The 21,284-nt window shown below is 48.7% G+C and overlaps 1 protein-coding gene across 2 annotated transcripts in view; it reads left to right on the top strand.

Annotated features, from left to right (window-relative positions):
* LYST (lysosomal trafficking regulator) overlaps positions 1-21,284 on the top strand; it is a 3,192,287-nt gene that overhangs the window by 2,596,367 nt on the left and 574,636 nt on the right. For both annotated transcript variants that reach the window (XM_078648813.1, XM_078648812.1), the window contains one exon: positions 16,034-16,264. In XM_078648813.1, coding sequence (XP_078504939.1) covers positions 16,034-16,264 — 231 coding nt within the window. The remainder of the gene's footprint in view (positions 1-16,033; positions 16,265-21,284) is intronic.

Raw genomic sequence — 21,284 nt, 5'->3', positions numbered from 1 at the left:
AGCTCTGCTGTGACTGTGGATCGGGCTGTTGGAAGTCCGGGTCTTATCAGGCTCTGTGCTCGGGCTCCGGCGGGAGCGTCGACAAAGCAAACCGTTGATCGCTTGATGGTGCCTGCTTGTGCAGGGTGGTCACTCCTTGACCACAAGCGAGATTCTTCAGTCTTCTACGTCGAGTAGGATGTCGAAGGTCCAGAGTTTCGTTTCAGTCAGGATAAATCTAAAGTCTTGGGACTCAGATCCTACCTATATACCAAATCTAGGGGCTGGATTACCTGCTAGGTCCCTCCTATGGGTGGGACCCAGGAAGGGGGTGGTTACACCCCTTTCCCTTTGTCCAGTTTCGCGCCAGAGCTGGGGCTGGAGTGCCCCAGCACCGGTTTGAACTGGACTAGGCATGGGACACCTTGTGTGCCCCAGGCAGTGTCTCATTTCATTCAGCCCTCCCTGCCCCAATACACTATGGCCTGTCTGGGGTGGCGCTTGCACCTCCCAAGACAGGAAACCTATTGTCCATGCCTCCCTCGCTGGAAGGACTCCCAGCAGCAGGAGGTCAGACTTGTGTCTGTGGCAGCAGCATCCATTTTGTGATGCTGCGGCTCTGGTTAACTTTAACCGGGATTAGTAGGAACAACATGTCTTCTCCCTTTAGAAGGGTGGAATGCTACCCCCGCCGCCAGAACTGGTGAGGGGGTAGTTTTCCAAAGCGTATGACACATTACACGACATGTTTTGATAAAGCCAAACCAAAGTTAGCATTTAACTGCGAGGTTCATAATGCACTTAAGAGTATATGGTATGGCTATATCCTAGAACAATAAAGATCAAGGAGGCCCCCTACTGGTTATGCTTAGGGACCAGGGGAGAAGGAATGAAAAAAGGAACAGGAGGTCCTACAGGGAGCCACTCAAGTGGTATCCAATTGTCACAACTGCCCATAAACTGCCTGTCCTTAATCAGTGATACCAATCACACAGAAAACACACGACCTCTGAATGCTCGGGTAACGTTAGGTGCCAGTTACTAATAACAAACAATTAGTTTGACCCAAATCACAGTGTCATATTGATACATACAATATAATCTTATGCACTAGAGAGATAAACAGCAATAGGAAAACGCGAAAGCTATACGTTTCTAGCATGAATAATTTTTAATCAGTAGTTTTGTAATCCATTTAAAAACACGCAAATAAAAACAAAATAATGATCATACACAGTACGTAATATTATAAAAAAACAAGATATGTAACAATTCATAAAATGTTCATGAGGAACAGTTGTCGACGCGGCGTTTCGGTAATGTATTTAAAACCTTCTTCAGGACAGTTTCTCAATGTCTAAGATACATAGTTATCTTAGTGTTACGCTAGGATGATGTCCTGGATCAAATACAGCGAAACACAACCAAATTCTTAATTTTTGGCTGATCTTGATAGTAAAACAATCTTTCTCTTTTGTATGACTGTTATACACTGGTTTTCGGAACCCCCGAGACGCTGGATTAACAGGAGCAGGGAGGCCGACCCGATACAATAAGATATCGGTGAAAACGAGGGAGGCTTTCCCCTTATGATACAGTGCTAACACGAGGAACCAATTTAAAAGTTTCGTGACTGCATTGATTTGCCATATAATGACAATTGATACTCCTATTACGACATTAACCTGAGATCGGTGGCTCCTGTTCAACCAGTGTATAACAGTCATACAAAAGAGAAAGATTGTTTTACTATCAAGATCAGCCAAAAATTAAGAATTTGGTTGTGTTTCGCTGTATTTGATCCAGGATCAATTGGATACCACTTGAGTGGCTCCCTGTAGGACCTCCGGTCCATTTTTTCATATATCCTAGAACAGCTATAAGGACATGGTTCCAAAAGCTGCAGACAGGCTCAGCTCATGCTAGAGCACCATCTCACATAAAACCAAGCACTCTGCCTCCAGGATTGTTAAGGCCTGCCATAGGAGTGACTTATAGGTGTACATGTGTCTAGATATAGTGTTAGATATAGTAATACTATATCTAAGCAAGGGGTGATTACACGACCTTGCCCCTGCTGAGTGATCAGCCAGTTGTGTCAGTTTGGATGGCCAGCCAGGGGTGGCAAAAGATATGCTGCAGCCCCTGGTAGGCCTTGGGTGCACCTATGCCCTGGGTACCTATGGTACACTGTACAGGGACTCACAAGACTGACCCAATTCCCAATTGGTGATGTACCTAAAGTACATGGTGTGAATTTAGAGAGAGAACAGCAGGGCTGTGGGTCTGATTAGCAGGCCCACAGCCACATCTAAGTCGAAAACCAGTGAAGCAAAAAGCAAAAAGTGGGGTGACCATAGGAAAGCAGACCCTACTCTCCTACAAACTGTTTGGGCGGTATTATTCCATACACTGTAAAGCTCCTCTGGGATGCCCTCCGTACTCCTGGTATCAGTCTTCCAAAACCACACAGCAAGCTAGGGTCGCTGCCGACCAGAGACATGTTTCTGCCCTCCTGCTGCTGAGCCAAGCTCGAGCAGGGGAAGGCAGAGCAATAGACCACCTCCCAGACAAGGTTTAGTATATTGGGGTAGGGTGGGGGCGCTTGCCAGCGCCACTGAGACTGCCTTAAGGGCGCACTTGGTGCCCTCCTTGTATACTCCAGTTCAAACCAGTTCAGGAAGCCGTTGGCTCCCGCTCTGGCACGAAACTGGACAAGGGACATGGGAGTATCCACCCCACTGTCTAGCCCCTCCTCTGGGAGGGACCTCAGAATTATCCAATCCCTTTCCTTAGGGTACTTAAGGGCTTACTCGTGGGTCCCTAGATTTGTCGTGGGACAAGATTTAGATCAGACACCACTTCATCTTTTTTTTTTTTTTTTTTTTAATGTTCAAACTGCTTTATTGCATACTTCGGAGAGTACACTGCTGTTGTCGCCTACAACCCGGAGGCTGGCAGCATCACGGCAAGAGAAATATGAAACGACAGTAGGTAGAGATATACACAGCCCTGAAACCGGCATCCCGGAGGCCCGGTGGCGACAAACCGTAGCAGTGAAGGTTTGCCTGGTGGCAAGCATTAAAGAAGGAAGGGAGTAGGAAATGAAAATAGTGGAGCCAAGGAGTGAACTAGAGTAGGAGAAAGAGAAAGAAAAAAAAAAGAAGAAGGGGGAGGGGGGAAGGGGAGGGAGAAAGGGAGAGGAAATACATACATTCTAGGATTTACTGCAGCAGAACAGGTTTTATACGTTTTTTTTTTGTTTTTCCCCAGTTTTTGTCTATCCCCAACAGTGAACAATACAAGAAGGCCTCATACGCGCGCCTGGATGAGAAAAACCAGATCTATATGGTTGTTTATGTGAGAGTACTCATAGGAAGTTACATGGCACCGCAGTAGCGGTCGTAGTGTTGGACAGTCATGAATAGAAATAGGAGAAGGCTCGTGTGCTGTGTCCCAAGGGAGTAATAGTATGTGGAATCGAGGGACCGTGGTGTGCATCGAATGGTGAAGTAGCTTGTGTACGCCCCAAGTGTGAGGTCAATACCGATAGTAGAACTAGCGGGGGAGGTGCGACAGATCTGGGATGTAGTATATGCACGTGTCGGGGACAGACGCCTCCCAGTTCCCGAGATTGATAGCACAGTTAGTCATCCCCCAGCTACTGCTCCGGGGCCGCGTCGTCATCCTCCTGAGCAAGCAGGTAGGAAACAAGCGGGCTCCAGATGTCTTTCGGCCTGTTAGGGAGCGGTAACAATTCGGAATAAGTGATGTGTTGGGCCTGACAGTAAGTCATGTCCGAGATCCAGTCCTTAAACTTCGGTGCCCTGCCTCGGCCCCAGCGACATGCCACATGTCGCTTAGCTAAGAGCAGAGCAGTATCAATGAATTTCCTGCTGGCTTTCGGAATGTGCGGTGTGTGCCCCAGGAGTGTGAGAAGCGGTTCCGCCTCAATGGTGACCTTGGTCATTGCTGTAAGAGCAACGGTTGCCTGTTGCCAGTACGTTTGAACAGCGGGGCACTCCCAGGCCAGGTGCAGAAAGCCAGCATGGTCAGCTCGGCATCGCTCACATCTGTCAGTATCAGCCAGGTGGAACCTGAATTTTCTGACCGGAGTATAATATAGTCGATGAAGGAACTTGTAGTGTATCATCTTTAGTCTGCTACTGGCTGATATCCTGGCCGTGAGGGAACAACAGTATTGCCACTGCTCATCAGTAAGCGTGGAGGACAGGTCCGTATTCCAGGATGCCCTAGCACCCGTCACAGGAGGGTCAGCGTCCGATCGAAGTTGGCGATAGACGCCAGAGACCAGATGTGCACCGTCCCGCGAACTAAGCAGAAAGTGCAACGGGCGAAGCAGCTCTGGTTCATTTGGGTAATCAGGCAGGATATCTTTCATCCCCTGTCGGAGGCGAAGATAATAGAACACGTCAAGCGGTGAGCGATCGTGCGTAGCAAAGAGTACCTCCATGGATTTGAAAGTTTTGTTCGCGAACAGATCGCCCCAGGAGACTAGATTTAACCGTTCGCAAAGCAATCGAAAGCCTCGCTCCTGCAATAATGCGAGTGTAGGATGGTATGTCAGGGGGAGACGGGGGGAATAAGGGAAGGAGCAAGACAGCCTCTTAGCCAGGCGGCGCCATGCGTCCAGAGTGCAGGAGACAGCCGTGTTAGGAGTCTGGATCATCGACTCCGGACAATGGAGTAATCCATTGAGCGGTACAGGGTGTACTATCCAGTCCTCCACAGCAAGCTGTGGCATAAATGGCGTGGGGGCCATCCAGTGGAACGCGTAGTGGGCCTGCGCGCAAAGATAATAGGCCTCAAGGTCGGGAACGTCAAAGCCTCCAGATTCGTACGGTAGTATGAGAGTGGACCATTTCAGTCGCGGGGCCTTGCCCCCTCAAAACAGGCGACAGAGCTCCGACTTCAAAGTCTTGAAGAAAAAAGCACCCGGGTAATACGGGATATTAAGAAAGAGGTACAGGAAGCGGGGCAGCACCACCATCTTGATAAGGGAAGCTCTACCAGCCATGGATAGCGGCAATGTAATCCAACGATCGACCGAGGCAGTAAGGGTCGAGATCGCCACCCCGTAGTTGGAGCGAATCGTCTCCTCTCTATCCCGCAAGATTTGTATGCCTAGATATCGGAGTTCAGAGCGACACCACTCCAGTGGGTAGTCGAGAGGGAAGTCGACTACTGAGTCGGTGAGGGGAAAGAACTGTGATTTGGACCAATTTATGTGTATCCCCGACATGCCCTTGAAGGCCACAAATTCTCTCAATAAGGGATTGAGGTAAAGGTGCGGGTGTTTAACATAAAGCGTTATATCGTCTGCATACAGTGATACATCTATTTGGCGCTGCAGGCATTGCACAGCACTTTCGCGGTGCAGCTGACGGAGCTGACAGGCCAGGGGCTCGACTGCAATCGCGAACAGGAGGGGGGACAAGGGGCGTCCCTGACGCGTGCCTCTAGTGATGGCTACTGAGTGAGAGAGGCGGCCATTGATGAGGACTCTCGCCGTCGGTTGTGTTTAGAAGAGTTGTATCCAGGAAAGAAAAAGTCTGGGGAATCCCATGCTCGCCAGCACTGAGAACAAGTTGGGCCATTCGACGGAGTCGAATGCTTTGATAGCGTCTAAGAATACAGCAGCCACCGTGAGATCTGGATGAACTGTGCGGAGAAGTGAAAATAAAGTGCGCAGGTTGTGAGAGGTGGAACGGCCCGGGACGAACCCCGACTGGTCGGGCAACACGATCCTGGTAATGAGTAGGGATAGCCTGGTGGCTAGGAGTTTAGCTAGTATTTTCACGTCACAATTCAGGAGGGACAGAGGACGGTAGGAGCCACAAGAGCCGGGGTCTTTACCGGGTTTAAGGAGGGAGGTGATAACCACCTCTCGCATGGAGCCCGGAAGGACTCCATCCGCGAGCGATTCCTCGTAGACCTCCCGAAGGACTGGGGCCATGACGTCGATATACGTTTTATAGAACTCGGCCCGAAGACCGTCTAGCCCAGGCGCTTTGCCATTCTTAAGGGACATGATGGCCTCACGGATTTCGTCCAGTTCAAACTGAGCCGCCAAGAAGTCCCTGTCTCCGTCGCTAAGCCAACAGAGCGCCACGTCGCCTAAATAATCAGCATAAGGTAGATCAGCTGGAGCACTGGTGGTGTAAAGGGTATGGTAATGTGAAGTGAAGGTGGCTAGTAGTGCGTCCGAATCCCTGATTCTGTGCCCCTTGTCATCAGTGAGTTCGAGGACGGTGTTACGATCACGGGGAGTTCGCGTCAACACAGCAAGAGCCCTCCCCGGTCGGTCACCCTCACAGTATCTCCTAGCCTGCCAGTGCTTGCCCCTAAATTTAGCTTCCCTGTCAGCTTCCTCTTCATATTTAGTCAGTGTGTCCCTAAACTCGGCATGCAGTGTAGGGTCATCCTCAGCTACCATCCGAATTTCCAATGCCCGCAGCTCTCCATGCAGCCTACGGATGGTGGCTTGAATGTCTCGAAGGACCCCAAAACTCTTAGCCATGCAATATCCCCTGACAGTGACCTTGAATGCTTCCCAAATATGTTCCACTGAGTCAACTGATCCCTTGTTTCTTGGAAAGAAGTCTGCAATTTCCTCCCCCAGCTCAGACCGGAACAATGCATCCAACAAGGCCGCCGGCTGCAGCCGCCATTGGGGCCTAGGGCATTCCCACCCGGGTATCCGAGTATGCATCAGGACAGGGCTGTGATCAGAATATGTTCTCGGCAGGTGTGTGACTTTCAGTACCTCCGGTGCAACCCCATTGGTGACAAGGAAATAGTCCAACCGCGCCCATGTGCCCGTCTGTGATGTGAAGTGAGTGCCTTCCCGTCCAGCCGGTTGCAAGTATCGCCATATGCCCGCCAGGGTCCCCTCAGCGATAATGCCCTCTAGGGCCTCCCTTGCTCTGGGCTTGTAATGACAAGCCCCATCCGCTCTATCCAGGCTAGCAACGTCTGTGACTGTGCTCCCTACAGGACCCTCTCAAGGCCTGTGGACATCCAAGACACCCAAAGGAATCTCCCTTGAAGTGGAGTCACTTCCCTGCTTTTTCAGGCACTGCAACACATTTGACTGATCTGCTGGTCCTGTGCTCCCACTGACCCCGAAAGGCTCGACAACACAGGTGGTGGGTCTGCAACTCCCTCGAGACCTGCACTGTCTTCTTACCAACTTTGAAGCTAGGATCCCTCGTCAGAAATGCTGGAAACAGAACCCCTGTGCACCGCGTCAACTTGCCGTTCTTCGCGCTTCAAGAAGCTCCAACCTCAAGCATCTCCAGCAGCCAAGTTTGTAGTCCTCACCAAATCCTTTACACCATAGGCCTACATCTTAGGTGAGCCGCTCGAGGTCCTCTTGCGACTCCTGTGCCTCCAGTCTTTGGGTCCGCTCGAGGGTCTTCTTTGACTCCAGTGGGCTCCCTTGATTGTTTGGGGCCTACTCCGACTCCCCTGCTTGTGGTGAGTCACTTGGACCTTGCTGGTCCAGACACTGCACCTTTTTCGCTTGCCACGTTGTTTGCAGTTGCTAAGGCTTGTTGATGCTCCTGACGAACCCTGACCCCTCAACTCTCGACATCCGACGTGGGACAGCTCTTGAACAGCTCCTGGTCTTCCACAGCATTGCCTGGTCCGTACAGCTGCAGCTCCAAGGTTATCATCTACTCTCATGCATTACCCGACATCGGTGGGCATTCGTCTTCCATGCCTCCTGGTCACTCATGGGTGGCATATACTCTGTTGCCTCTGCTTGCAGGTACTTCTCATCTTGAATACACCTTTGGGTTCCACCAGATACTTTCACATTCTCCAGCAGCAGCATCTTCCGGAAGTCTCCCATTGAGTTTGACTGCTTTTTCCAACGCCACTTCACACCTATGCACGCGGCTTCCCTGGTGTAGGTATCCTGGTTCCTAGGGTATCCATAGGTGGGGTGGCTCTCCAACGTTCTGTCTTCCACTAGGTTCTTCAGGGTCCACTGGGAAGGGTCCTTCTTCTTTAAAATTGTAACCATGACTTACCCATTGACTTGAATTGAGCACACGGTCGTGTTTCCACTCTGCACACGGCCTCCGTGGTGTTCCTGGGTACTTACCTATGGTGGTTCCTTGGGTCCGCAGCACTTCTACATCTTCTGTGTACAGTCTTGACTTGAGTCATGGTTCGCATCCCACTATTTTAGTATATGATTTCGTCTCCCCCCTGGCGACGACTGTGTATTTGGGCTGCTTACCTGTTCTATTTGCAAAGTATTATGTATCACTTTCTCTTTAGCGGAAGACGGTGTCTTTCACCTTCTCAATACAGCCTAGTGTTTGTTAGAATGTGGCTGAGCTGCAGTTGTTGCGATGCACCATTTGTTGTTACATGGGTCGTATTGCTGTCAGCAAGCACAGGATCACTGCAGATCTTCTTTTAGCAGAAACAGCAGCATAGCAGGCCTAGTCAGCGTAGCCCACTTTTGTTAGTTGCGACCTGCAGGCCATTTGGGGGCTTCTTCACTCTGATGGTGCTGACTTTTTGAGTCCACAGCACATTCGAGTAGTGCTGCTTCTGCTCCCTTAAGCTGCTGCAAGAATGCTGGACCCCACTGTGTCACTCTGGGCGTTATTGCTTTACACAGTTTGTCACATAAACAACACAGAGGTTGGATGACTTCTTGAAGTCAGCTCCTTTGCATCGCCACACACTACAAACCCTACTGCGCTTCTCATCCTGGGCAGCCTTTCCTCCTGCAGTGCAAGGTGTTTTCATTGCCGCTTTGCGGAGGCAGGGAGGCTTCTAGGTGTTTTGCAGACACTGAGAGATGCCCCCTCGCCTCTGAGTGACTGACTGTTAGAATACATCCAGAACTGGATCACAGCAGCTCTTACAGTACTCTGCAGAGCACTTTCTTCCTTGGTCAAGAACAACTTGGAGCTGAAACAAAATAGGGTGGTTGAGGTCCACCTTTATACCAATTTTACTGATTGGGATATTGCTCAATTGTCTAAAGTTCAGGAACCCGGTTGGGGTGGTTCATATTCTTATTTCATTTGCTGGTTGCAGTGGCAACACAACCTTTGTGATAGGTGATGGCTCTCACGGCAGGAATGATGCTGGCTCCAAGCAAGATGTTTCCAAAACATTAGCACAGTGAAGTGTGAAGATTACTTGCTTTGCCGCTCTTAAGAAGCACTCTGGGAAAGACAAAAGGCCAGGCCCTGCCTAGAAACATCTTTAGTCTTTACAACAGAATTAGCTGACTCAACACAAATGCCCCACCATCCAGCAAATGGCCATGTTCAGGAAGGACTAATCAGCAATCCCCTGTTAAAAGGTCCTCATATAATTCCTACAGGTAGCCCTGTCTTCCTCATTTTAGGCTTAATGTGTGGGACACTTCCAATAAAATATTACACTTCCACTGTGTTGGGGAAACTATATCCCAGCTTTCATCTTATGCCATGTCAAATCATGAGAAAACCAAAATGGATCTCTTTGGTCCTAGTGCGGAGTGATACCAACATTTGTAGCTTATACACATACACTCATCCTGCAGGCAAAATGTCAGCTCAAGTGTCTTGTGTTAAATCAAGCAAAACTTCAAATGAGTGGGGCCAGTAGACATCTCACTCCACCTGAACTGAAAAAAAGTCTGTACCGTAAAGTCATTCATAAAAATCGGTATGCCGGCCCACTGTTTAGGTTCAACTACCCAGGACATTGACAGTAGTCCGGTGCCGTCATACGAGGAATGATTGGTGTGCCCCTCCAGATCACAAAACAGATTCTGGACCTTGAAACTACCATAAGCAGGACTAGACCTCTTTACATACGCTAAATTGGTGTGTCAGCTAGGCCAGCAAAAAATCAGGATTACAGTTTCATATACAGTCGGGACACTCAGGACAGGATACAGATCATTTAATTACGCAAGGGACATTCCCTTCCCAAAAGAACCAGAGAAAGATGAAGGTCTAAGACTTCTGAACGTTTTCATTCATTTGGTAGGCCAAGTCCAATCTGTCGTCCCTGAGCCAAGCCTTACCAGCCATAAATGTAGGTGGTTGGTTGGTGTCCCAGACCTACTTTCATCTTCCAATTCTTCCCACTTACAGGCATTGACAGCGGTACACCAATGGATCCGACCATGTCTCATTTCACAAAAGACCTGGCAGTTGTGGAGGCTTCACTTAGACAGCTGGGAGTCCATGTATTTGCATACTTGGCCTACTGGATAGTAAACATAGAGGTCCTGATGCTGGTTGAGGACCATTTTCTTCACACAGTGACTTGTTCTTCACCATCAACACTCAAAAGTTCCAGATCAGTCCAACGCAGGGGTTGACTTTAATAGGTGCAGTGCTGGACTCATCTCTATTAAGACCTTTCCTCTTCATGAGAGGATTATGAATATTTGGGAGATGATTCTGACTTCTGACTCAAACCCATATCCCAGTTCTACATGCCTTATTTCTGATCAGCCTCCTGGTCTATTGCATACAGTTGGTTCCACATGCCAGGTAGAGGAGGAAGGCACTTCTGTGGTGCCTGCAACAGCAGTAGCTCCAGTACCAAAGGAAAAACGTGGTCCAGGTACAGGTATTTCAGTTGGCCCACTCAGAGCTGCACTGCTTGATGGACCACTCCATTTTCGAGTTTGGTTGTCTGTTCAGCCTTCAACGTGTTCAGGCTACCGTGGTTATGGATGCCCCTTTCTAGGCTGGTACAAAAGGGGGTGGTGATGGACGGAGCATGAGAACCAATCAAACACTCACACCCAGTCAAAAGATCTGGGTTTGATCCATCACCAATCTTTAGCCCACTCTGCCACCCCAGTTCAGACATGGCTATATGCAAATCAGTCTGACCCTGTGCCTCATGGGAACAGTCCAGCCTGAACTGCCAAGCCATGCCTTCCCTGGACCGGAAACAAGCTTCCAAGCCATGTCTGAACTGGGGTGGCAGAGTGGGCTAAAGAACGGTGATGGATCAAACCCAGATATTTTGACTGGGTGTGAGTGTTTGATTGGTTCAGATGCTCCGTCCATCACCACCCCCTTTTGTACCGCTTTGTCCGCCATAAGTGTGGCAGGGTATGCTCAGACGTGAGTCCCTTGCTCACTTTGCCACTGGATTCAAGCAAGCCGGGCTGAAGACGGCTGGAATGCCAGAAACCGGTCCTCGGAAGCTTGTTTCCGGTCCAGGGAAGGCATGGCTTGGCAGTTCGGGCTGGACTGTTCCCATGAGGCACAGGGTCAGACTGATTTGCATATAGCCATGTCTGAACTGGGGTGGCAGAGTGGGCTAAAGAACGGTGATGGATCAAACCCAGATCTTTTGACTGGGTCTGAGTGTTTGATTGGTTCAGATGCTCCGTCCATCACCACCCCCTTTTGTACCGCTTTGGCCGCCATAAGTGTGGCAGGGTATGCTCAGACGTGAGTCCCTTGCTCACTTTGCCACTGGATTCAAGCAAGCCGGGCTGAAGACGGCTGGAATGCCAGAAACCGGTCCTCGGAAGCTTGTTTCCGGTCCAGGGAAGGCATGGCTTGGCAGTTCGGGCTGGACTGTTCCCATGAGGCACAGGGTCAGACTGATTTGCATATAGCCATGTCTGAACTGGGGTGGCAGAGTGGGCTAAAGAACGGTGATGGATCAAACCCAGATCTTTTGACTGGGTGTGAGTGTTTGATTGGTTCAGATGCTCCGTCCATCACCACCCCCTTTTGTACCCCTTTCTAGGCTGGAGCACTTATCTGGGTGACATGACGGTGATTGGTCTTTGGTCGATATGGAACACGATTTGCACATGAATGTGCTGCAGTTTTGGGCGGTATTCCCTGCCATAAAGTCATTTCTCCTTTCCATCTCATGGTACACAATTCAAATCATGATGAATATCACCACATCAGCAGGTAGGGTGATGTGGGATCGTGGACCCTATTTTGGGAGGTGACATTTGTGGCAACTGTTATGGTTCCCTCTGCATAAGACAGGATGCTGTCAGCCTCCTCTCCTGGATAAACATGAGGGAAAACCACACCTCAAAGGTGCAGTGATGATCTTCTCCAGACTGGGATTTTGATCTGTGGATTCTTACTTTATACTTTATTTTGAAGGATTCCTTGGGCTATGCCTTTAGGTTGTGCTGGAAGTGCCGTTTGCTGTATGTGTTTTAACTTTGCTTTTTCCAAATGTTTTCCAGAAGGTGAAGGAGGATTGAGCATAGCTAATCATGAACATACATGTTGGAAAATGCCTCTTTTGGACATGGTTAGCCCACACTTTTTGCCTAGAAATGTAATTTCAACTGTAAGTGCACAGGGTCCTTGCCAACCAGATCCCCTGTGCCAGAAGCTCTTTCCCTAAACTGTACCTTTTGTTTCCTAATTGGCACAACTTCAGTACCTTTTATAAGTCCCTAGTAAATGGTCCCACTTCGACATTGGCACTGAAGAGGTACCCAAAGGCAGTATGAATGGTGGCACCCTAGGCCATGCATCCTGACATTGTGGCTGCTGAGCCACTGCTGAGGTTGGTCTCCGGAGCCCTATGTAACCAACCAACCCTTAGTGTGGTCACCGACTGGTTTAAGCCAGCCTGTCGCCACAAGATGACCCCCCCCCACTCCCCACCCCCCCAGGAAGCTTCAATGGCCTTGCCGCCTCAAACTCTCCTGATAGAATGAGTAGGCCCGCCACCCTGTCCTCACCCCATTTGGCAGGAAAACCAGGTAAGAATAGGAGGTGTCCTGTCCCCGCCTCTGCCAACTCCAATCATCAGGTGTTGGAGGCAAGGTGAAGCACATTTTTCAGTGCCCACCATCTTGAACATGGTGGGACTTCTCCAACCAGAGCTATGGCTATGTCCCCCTCCCACAGAAGGTGAATATAATAGAGGGTGTAGACACCCCAGGTAAGGGGCCCAATGGCCACTACCTGTCACTCTCTTGTAAAAGCCCCTACATTTAGTTTTTAGGTGGCATCAGCAGACCCTGAATCCAGATTTCACTGACACAAGAAGAAGACACATGAAGAAACACTGTTGGACCAAGAACTGCAGACCTTGTGGTGAACATTTGGCAGTGAACTCCTGCCTGCTGCCACAGAATGCGACATTGGCCATCCTCCAGCTCGTCTTCTCGCTGTGTGGCCTCCACAAACCCTGGAGGGTCAATCAGCACTTTGCAAGTTGCCAGAGAACTCCATCAAGATAGAGGCACTCTCTCCCTGCAGCCGCAGGCACCCAAAACAGCAAAGTCCAGTCCAACGTCATCCAGCTCCCTAGTCCAACCAGCGTTCCTCGGTACCCATCAAAGGTACACTTGCTCTGGAGAGTCAGTTCGGCCTATGCACCAGATCTTGAGGCCCCAGGACACACCGGAGCTGAAAAGCATGATTACGTGAGGTACTGGACCCCTTGCTGCAAAACCAGGCAAAGTTGAGCCCAGGTGGACTCCAACTTTGCACCAAGCCAGCACCCGACGAGGAACTTCCAGACTCCAGAGATCCACCTCAGCAGTGGCCCAGCAGCTCCAGAATCATTTCTATAATTTGCCAGCCCTGACTGCGTGATGTCTTTTTGCGTGCCATTGCCCAGCTGCACATCTTCACTGTACCCAGCATGCCTGTCTGGGACACCTTAAATCCAGCTGTGCTCCCGTGGCTCCAGAGCCCTTGTGACCTCTACTTTCCCTTGAGAGCCTTTAGACTTTCCTGCAAGTTTCCCTTTGCATTGCTTTTGCAGGTGGCCCCTTGCTTCATAGCACGCTAGCTACTAAGTCCCTTTCTCCTGGCTCCCGGTGAACTCTGGGATGTTCCAGAGAACTTGGTCTCAGAACTTTCGACCTTGACCCCGAACTCTTTGATTTCTAACACGTGAACGACACAAGCAGCTGTGTTGCCTTGCTTTTTCTACTTGCCTTTATCCTCCCATGGGAAATTTATATTTCGCATAACTGTAGCCATTGCAGTTACTATGCATTTCTCGTATTGCGCAAAGTATTTACATTGTACCCAAAGTTTATAAAAGAAGTACTCGTTTTCTAATTCAGTCTCAACTTCATTCATTTATTGTGTGCATCATTTATTTCCTTGGTGTGTACAACAAATGCTTAGCACTACACTCTGTTAAGCCTAACTACTCGCCTTCACTACCACTAAATAGAGAGCTAGTATTCACTACTTTTTTGCCTCTGTGAACCAATAAAGGTTGATCGATGAGTCCACGTTGACTGGGGAGACTGTCTCGTCGTCGAGTGTTGAGTCACTGAGACTTTTTGGACTGGAATAGAGCTCTGAGAAGATACCGATGGAGTCCAGATTCTCGACGTCGGGAGAGATGCCGCCAATGGAGGCTTGTGCCTTGACGTCGACTTTACCTTAGCTTACGACATCGATCGAGACCGCGTCGACGGCGAGTGTTGCTTCGACGTCGGCTGTGAAATCACTGACGGAGACCGGTCTCAACATCTTACAGTTAGGCGAAAACAGCGACCTTTACGGTTGTTGAGGTGTCTGAGTGGGTCAAGGCCTCAACGTTGACCGCTGCCCGGGTGATGTCAATGGAGCGGTTCGTCTCGATGTTGAGCGTCTATGAGATGACGCTAACGGAGACCTGTGCCTCGATGTTGAGTACTGAGTCTACGCCAACAGAGACCAACGCCTCGACTTTGAATGTCACCGAGTTGATGTCTATGGAGGAGGCTGATCTGACACCTGCAGATTACGACGATGAGTACACTTCGATGCAGTTTTCAGTGTAGTCTTCGACGCCGAGTGGGTTCCGATGCCGTCTAAGGTCTCGTGGACGGGGAAACTCGCTCCTCACTGGAGGCATCTTCGATGCCGAACCCGAGCAGACATGGACCTTCCCAAGGTTAATCTTGGTCTCCTCCTCTTATGCCTCGATGAATATCTTCCTCTTGAGGTAGATTTTTGATTCTCTGAAAGACCATATAGACAAATCCTCTCTCTCTCTCCTTGAGAGTGCGTCTAGAAAAGGGTTTTACAGTGTTGGCAGGTCTCAGAGGAGTGAGACTCAGGAAGACAAAGTATACACACAGGGTGTGAATCAGTTTTGGCCTTCTTTTTGCCACAGGAAGGGCAAGGGTCAAAAAGAGAAGGCATGCTGTGACAGAAAAAAAAACAAGTTTCTGCCAGAAAAATTGTAGTATCTTACTCTACAGGATGAAAGACGTTGAGTGAACAGTAACTACCAGATTGTTAGATAGAAATTTCTTGTCAAAGTCAAAAATAGCTGAGATGAAAACTCCTGGGTCCTGACTGAAGGAGCCAGAAAGAACAACTAACCTGTCACCCTGAGGCATGATGGGAAGCTGGGGGTCAAGGCCGCCTTAAAGGGACGGTCCCAGTTAATGCTTACAATTGCTTTCATTTTCTATGTTATTGAATTTACAATGCAGCCTATGGGCTAACAATGCCGGCTGTTTTGCAGATTAACTTTCTTCTGGTCATTAAAGAGAGTTCAAGTGATTCTTGTCCTCCTTGTCTCTTTTTTCCAATCTATAGTTGCAAAAGCAGAAGTTTCAGAACATTGTTTAACCTTGCATTTATGCTGGGAGGCTGCATTGGTTTGTGAAAAAAGTATATATATGTGTGTGTGTATATATATATGTATATATATGTTTTCATATATAATTTGTTATAGATTCTGGGGTCCCCGCACATGGGCGGGAATTTTCCGTGCTCATGACTTTGATGAGGATACCCATGGAGGAGAACGGGGATTACAGGTAAGTAACTTATCCTTACTGTTGTCTGAGAATGTTTTCAAGACCCGTTTGATGCCTTGGAAGGATATTCTTAAAGTGAGGAATCTACAGGAAGATCACGTATCCACCATAAATATTATTACCAGAGGGAAGTAAATATTACTCAAGTCTTCATGAAAACATTCACCTAGTTCTCTTCATCTGTCCTGTCACAGTCCGAATTGTTTTTTAAGTTTGTCTATCCATTTCTTCTAACCCAAAACTTTGTATCATTGTTTGCTTTATATTGCATTTTAGACATATTTTGGAATGGATGTTACTGCAGTAGATGACCCTGTACAAAGGCGTGCTTTGGAAACTATGATTAAAACATATGGACAAACCCCTCGTCAGCTGTTCCATACACCACATGTTAGCAGACCTGTCTCAAAACCAAATGCTGAGGTAGAGTTACCTGCTGCTATGGGTCTGCTTGTACAACTTGCGTTTGGAGAAACCAAGGAGCACACAAAGGAAGTTTTATATCAAGTAAGCTATTCCTAAATACTTTATACATTTATATTATATTAGCTCCTGTAAAAACCTTAATGTAATTGTATTTAATTGTCATTCACTGTTTGTATAAGAACGTAAAAACATGTTAATGCCAATGAACAAAAAAGTATGTATTGTCATGACCTACGACTATTAAAAATTCACAAATGCATACAGGATATTCTTTCCCACAACTGAAAGTGCATGAATTTGTTAAGCTCTTTGCTTCTTGTAGTACCTAGTGTTTAATTTGAGCCACTCTGGCTCATTTTGGTGTGTCGGGACTCACTGTTTTTTTTATTAAGTAGCTACTGGCTGAATGCTGGTGGGCCAAGACGAAGGTACAAATGTGCGCTGTAGGAGAGTAGGATCTGCTTCTTATGGTTACCCCCACTTTTTGCTGATGTATTACAGTTTTGACTTAGACTGACTAGGATCCTGCTGTCCAGGACCCCAGTCAAGCTGCTTTCTCCTCTAAATTGTTTGCATGTACTTTAGGTACACTCCAGATTGGATTCTGGGGTACCCTTATAAGTCCCTAGTATATTGTATACTGTGTACCCAGGGCATCGGTGCCATAGAGGCCTCTCAGGGGCTGCAGCATCTATTATGCCACCCTGAGAGACCATTCAAACTGCCACCACAGGTCTGCTACTGCAGCCTGTGTAAGGTGGTGCATGCACCCCTTACTTAGATATAGGTACACTATATCTACTCTAAATCACTGCACATATAAACCTATCAGTCACCCCTATGGTATGCCTTATCAATCCTGAAGGCAGGGTGCTGGGTTTTATGTGAGAGGGTGCACTTGCATGAGCAGAGCCCCTCTGCGTCCTTCTGAACCTTTATTCCGGGGTTGTTTGTGATGCAGCCAACCATATATATTTAAGTGCATTATAACCTCGCGGTAAATGCTAACTTTAGAACGGCTGCTTAGAAACATGTTGTGTTTGGTGTCAAACACCTTGGAATCATACCTCCACATCAGTAACTTCTGTGGGAGGTATTATTCCACCCTTCCAGAGGGACTTATGTGATACACCGGTACACCTGGTACCAACTTTCTCGAGCCTGGCATTATAAAATGGATGCTGCCAGCCACAGACATGAGTCTGCCCTCCTGCTGCTGAGCCAAGCTCGAGCAGGAGAAGGCTTGACAATAGGTTTCCTGTCACAGGGAGGTGTGACTACCTCCCAGACAGGATTTAGTGTATTGGGGCTGGGTGGGTACACTCTGAGAGTGTTTGAAGTCTGCACTGGGGGCACATTTAGTGTCCCTGTGCATAGTCCAGTTCCAACCGGTTGCAGTAGCCATTGGCTCCTGCTCTGGTGCGAAACTGGACAAAGGACATGGATGTAGCCACCCCTCTGTCCTGACCCTCCCATAGGTGGGTCCCCAGAGTTTGTCCGACCCCTTCCTTGGGTATAAAGTAGGAACCCTTGACTACAGGACTTTAGATTTTACCTGTACTAAACTCTGTTACAGAAACCAAGTCCTTCGACGATCTGCACGATGCTGGATGACTGAAGAATCTACCTTGGAGTAAAGGAGTTACTCCCCTGCACCACCAGGCACCTAAACGCATCTTACCGGTTTGCATCTCCCGAGCTCCTGAGGACTCCGAAGATTTCTGCAACACAGGAAGTGGGTTCCCGAGGTCGATCTGCTCTCTCAGCAATTCTGAGACCACAATCACTTGTGGGGACCATGCAACCCGAACCCCTGTGCACCGTGCACTTTTGCAGCAGCATATGCTTTTCGGCAATCCCTGAGACTGTGCTTTAAGCTACTTGTAGTCCTGACCCGAGCAGTATTTCCACTGAATATTTCCGGCCTACACTCCACGAGTGTTCCGTGGGCTGGTATTTCGTGATTCAGCTCGAGGTCCCTTTGCGATCCCTGGCCCATTGGCCTGTGGGTAACTTTGACTTTCGGTGGGCTTTCCTGGTTGCTCCAGACGAGCCCTGACTCTCCATTGCTTGGAGAGTCCCCAGGACCTTTGTAGTCCTCACTGAAGTTTATTTACTCTGCCCGCGTGGGTTGCAATTGCCAAGGCTTGTTGGTGTTCCATCCGGCCCCCCAGAACTCGACATCCTTACAACCATAAAGAGGTTAGTAGAGAGTGTTTAGTAATAAATGGATATATTTTATATATCTCTTGTGTGGTTCTCCTTTCATTTTGTCATTCAGGAGGTTCTGATCTGGTAAAACAAGCTGCTTTACATTCCTTTGAGACTTAGTCTGAAGGCTGCTCTCCATAGAAATCCACAAAATAGAAGTCATCAACTCCTCTTTCTCCCAGACCACCACTTTGCCCAGTGACATCGCTGACACAGGCTCTGCGATAGCACCACCAATCTCTCTCAAAAGTATCCCGCCCCTAGATCTTACCAATCTAGAAAATATCATGCGACAGGTCAAATCTGGATCACCTACTGACCCGGCTCCCCCCCGGGCCCTTACCCCGATTACAAGTCAGATTTCACCCACCATTCGGGACCTGCTCAATTCCTCCCTCCATACCGGCATCGTCCCGCCTCTATGAAAGAGAGCAATGGTCAGGGCATTACTAAAGAAACCTAGCCTCGATCAAAATAATCCCTCCAACTACAGACCTATCTCCCTCCTCCCCTGGCTCAGTAAACTTCTTGAGAAGTATGTCAACTCTGTCCTGACACACTTCTTGGAATCTAACAACATACTTGACTCTACTCAAACGGGTTTTAGTCCCCGTCATGGAACCGAAACTGCCTTGATTGCAGTGACGGAGGAGGCAAGAAGGATCCTCGACGGCGGCGGGTCAGCAGCCGTCGTCCTACTTGATCTTAGTGCCGCCTTCGACACTGTAAATCACAATACTCTACTCCACCGCCTTGGCAGGAGAGGAATCTCAGGAACAGCACTCACCTGGATGAGATCCTTTCTTACTGACAAATCTTTTCAGGTATTTGAAAAGGATGTCACATCTTCTAGCAAACCCCTCAACTGCGGAGTGCCTCAGGGCTCCTCCCTGAGCCCCACTCTTTTTAATGTTTACCTCAGCCCTCTGGCTGATGTCGTCCGCCCCTTTGGAGTGAAAATTGTCACCTATGCGGACGACACACAGCTGGTGGTAGCGCTAGATCCACCTCAACTCCCACCATAGCTTACATAAATGTCTGGAAGCAGTTGCCGCCTGGATGTCGGACTCCTGCTTAAAGCTAAACGGGGATAAAACAGAGGTCATGCTCTTGGGAAACAACATCACCAAATCCATCGATACCATCTGGCCCCGCTGCCTTGGCAGCCCCCCGCAACCCAAAGAACAAATCAAGAGTCTCGGCATCTGGCTTGACCGAACCCTCACTTTCAACCACCAAGCAACTAAGCTTGCTGCCACATGCTTCGGGCTTTTAAGGCTACTGCGCAAAATCCTCCCTCTTCTCCCGTTTCACTCAAGACGGATCATGGTCCAAGGACTGATTTTATCCCGCCTCGACTGCGGAAACGCCCTATACCTTGGGGCCCCACAGTCTACGCTCAACAGACTCCAAATCATTCAAAACTGCGCTGCAAGGACTCTCCTTGGTATCCCACGTCGAGTCTCAGTCAAAGCCCGACTGAAGGTCTTCACTGGCTCCCGGTGAGAGCGAGGATCGAATTCAAGAGCATGTGTATTGCTTACCGCTCTTACTGGGGTACAGGCCCCGCTATCAACCGCCCCCTGGTAAATGCCTATCATCCCAATCGCCTCCTCAGATCTGGGACCTCCTATCTAACCTCAGTACCACGAATTAGAAGAGCCAGGTGTGGCGGACGGTCGCTCTCCTACAACCTAGCCAGGATCTGGAACTCCCTCCCCCTCTCAATCAGATCAGAGCCCAAACTGCTCCCCTTCCGAAAGCTCCTTAAGACTTGGCTTTTTAATAAAACTTCTGTTTAATACTTAGAAACCTTAAGTCCAGCTTACCCCGCCTTGCCTTAACCTCTTCAGCGCTGGGACGCCTCTGGGTAACCATCGCGCTATATAAATTTTCTTTTCATTTCATTTCATAGCTACCACTAGTATAGCTTCCAATTAAGGTGGTCTTTAACCTAATCATCAATAAGGGTTGTTTGGACAAGGTGCCCACTTTAATTAGTGGACAGCGTATACCAGCCCAACTTCTCACAGTGGGGTGCAGCTGTTGGGATTCAAGCTTGCTATTGTTTTACCAGATAAATCTCATTGAGTGATTAACTGAAAACCACTAAAGGTCCAAGTCAATCTCAGACTGGTTATATCCCGCATTGACTATGCGAACGCCCTGTACGTTGGAATACCCGGGTACCAATCCCACCAACTCCAACTCATCCAGAACCAAGCAGCCAGGCTTATCCATGGCCAGCCAAAGTTTAGCCATACTCCCTGTGGCCCAGCGCAGCCTCTTTAAACTGGGCTGCCTGATCCATAAAGCCCTTTCTTCCCAAGGCCCGTCCTTTATTGCCTCCCGAATCCACCGTTATGTCACTTCCCAGGTCCTACGATCTTCCTGCTCCAATCTCTTGTCCCCATGCATCTTCAGACGCAAGAAACATGGTGGCCTGAGATTTTCCTCACAAGCCCCACTTTTCTGGAATTCCCTCCCCCCAGATCTCCGTCTAACATCCTCTTATCCTCAATTTAGGAGGTCGCTCAAGACCTGGCTTTTCTCTCAAGCATACAACTAACCTCAACACATTGTTGTGACCTCAGCCCATCCTCTTAAGCGCCAAGAAACCGCTGGTGTACGTGCGCTCTATAAATAATTTTTATCATATCATCATTTTATCACATCAAAGGTATTCGATACATACAAATCAAGACTAGAATAAGTAAGTTCTACTGAAAGTGGAGTTGGGCAGCCAAGGGTCTAGCACACCCTTTCTCCAACTCAAGAGAATTTAGTTCCCACTAGGTTAGGTAGGTGCCTACACCACATAACACGTGTATGTCTTCTAAGCCAGAAGCCAGTGTCTCTCTGCCAACTAAATATGACCATATCTCATTTG

The sequence above is a fragment of the Lissotriton helveticus genome, chromosome 6 (genome assembly GCF_964261635.1).
Source record: "Lissotriton helveticus chromosome 6, aLisHel1.1, whole genome shotgun sequence".
Classification (NCBI taxonomy): Eukaryota; Metazoa; Chordata; class Amphibia; order Caudata; family Salamandridae; genus Lissotriton; species Lissotriton helveticus.
This window is presented reverse-complemented; position numbering and strand designations above follow the sequence as displayed.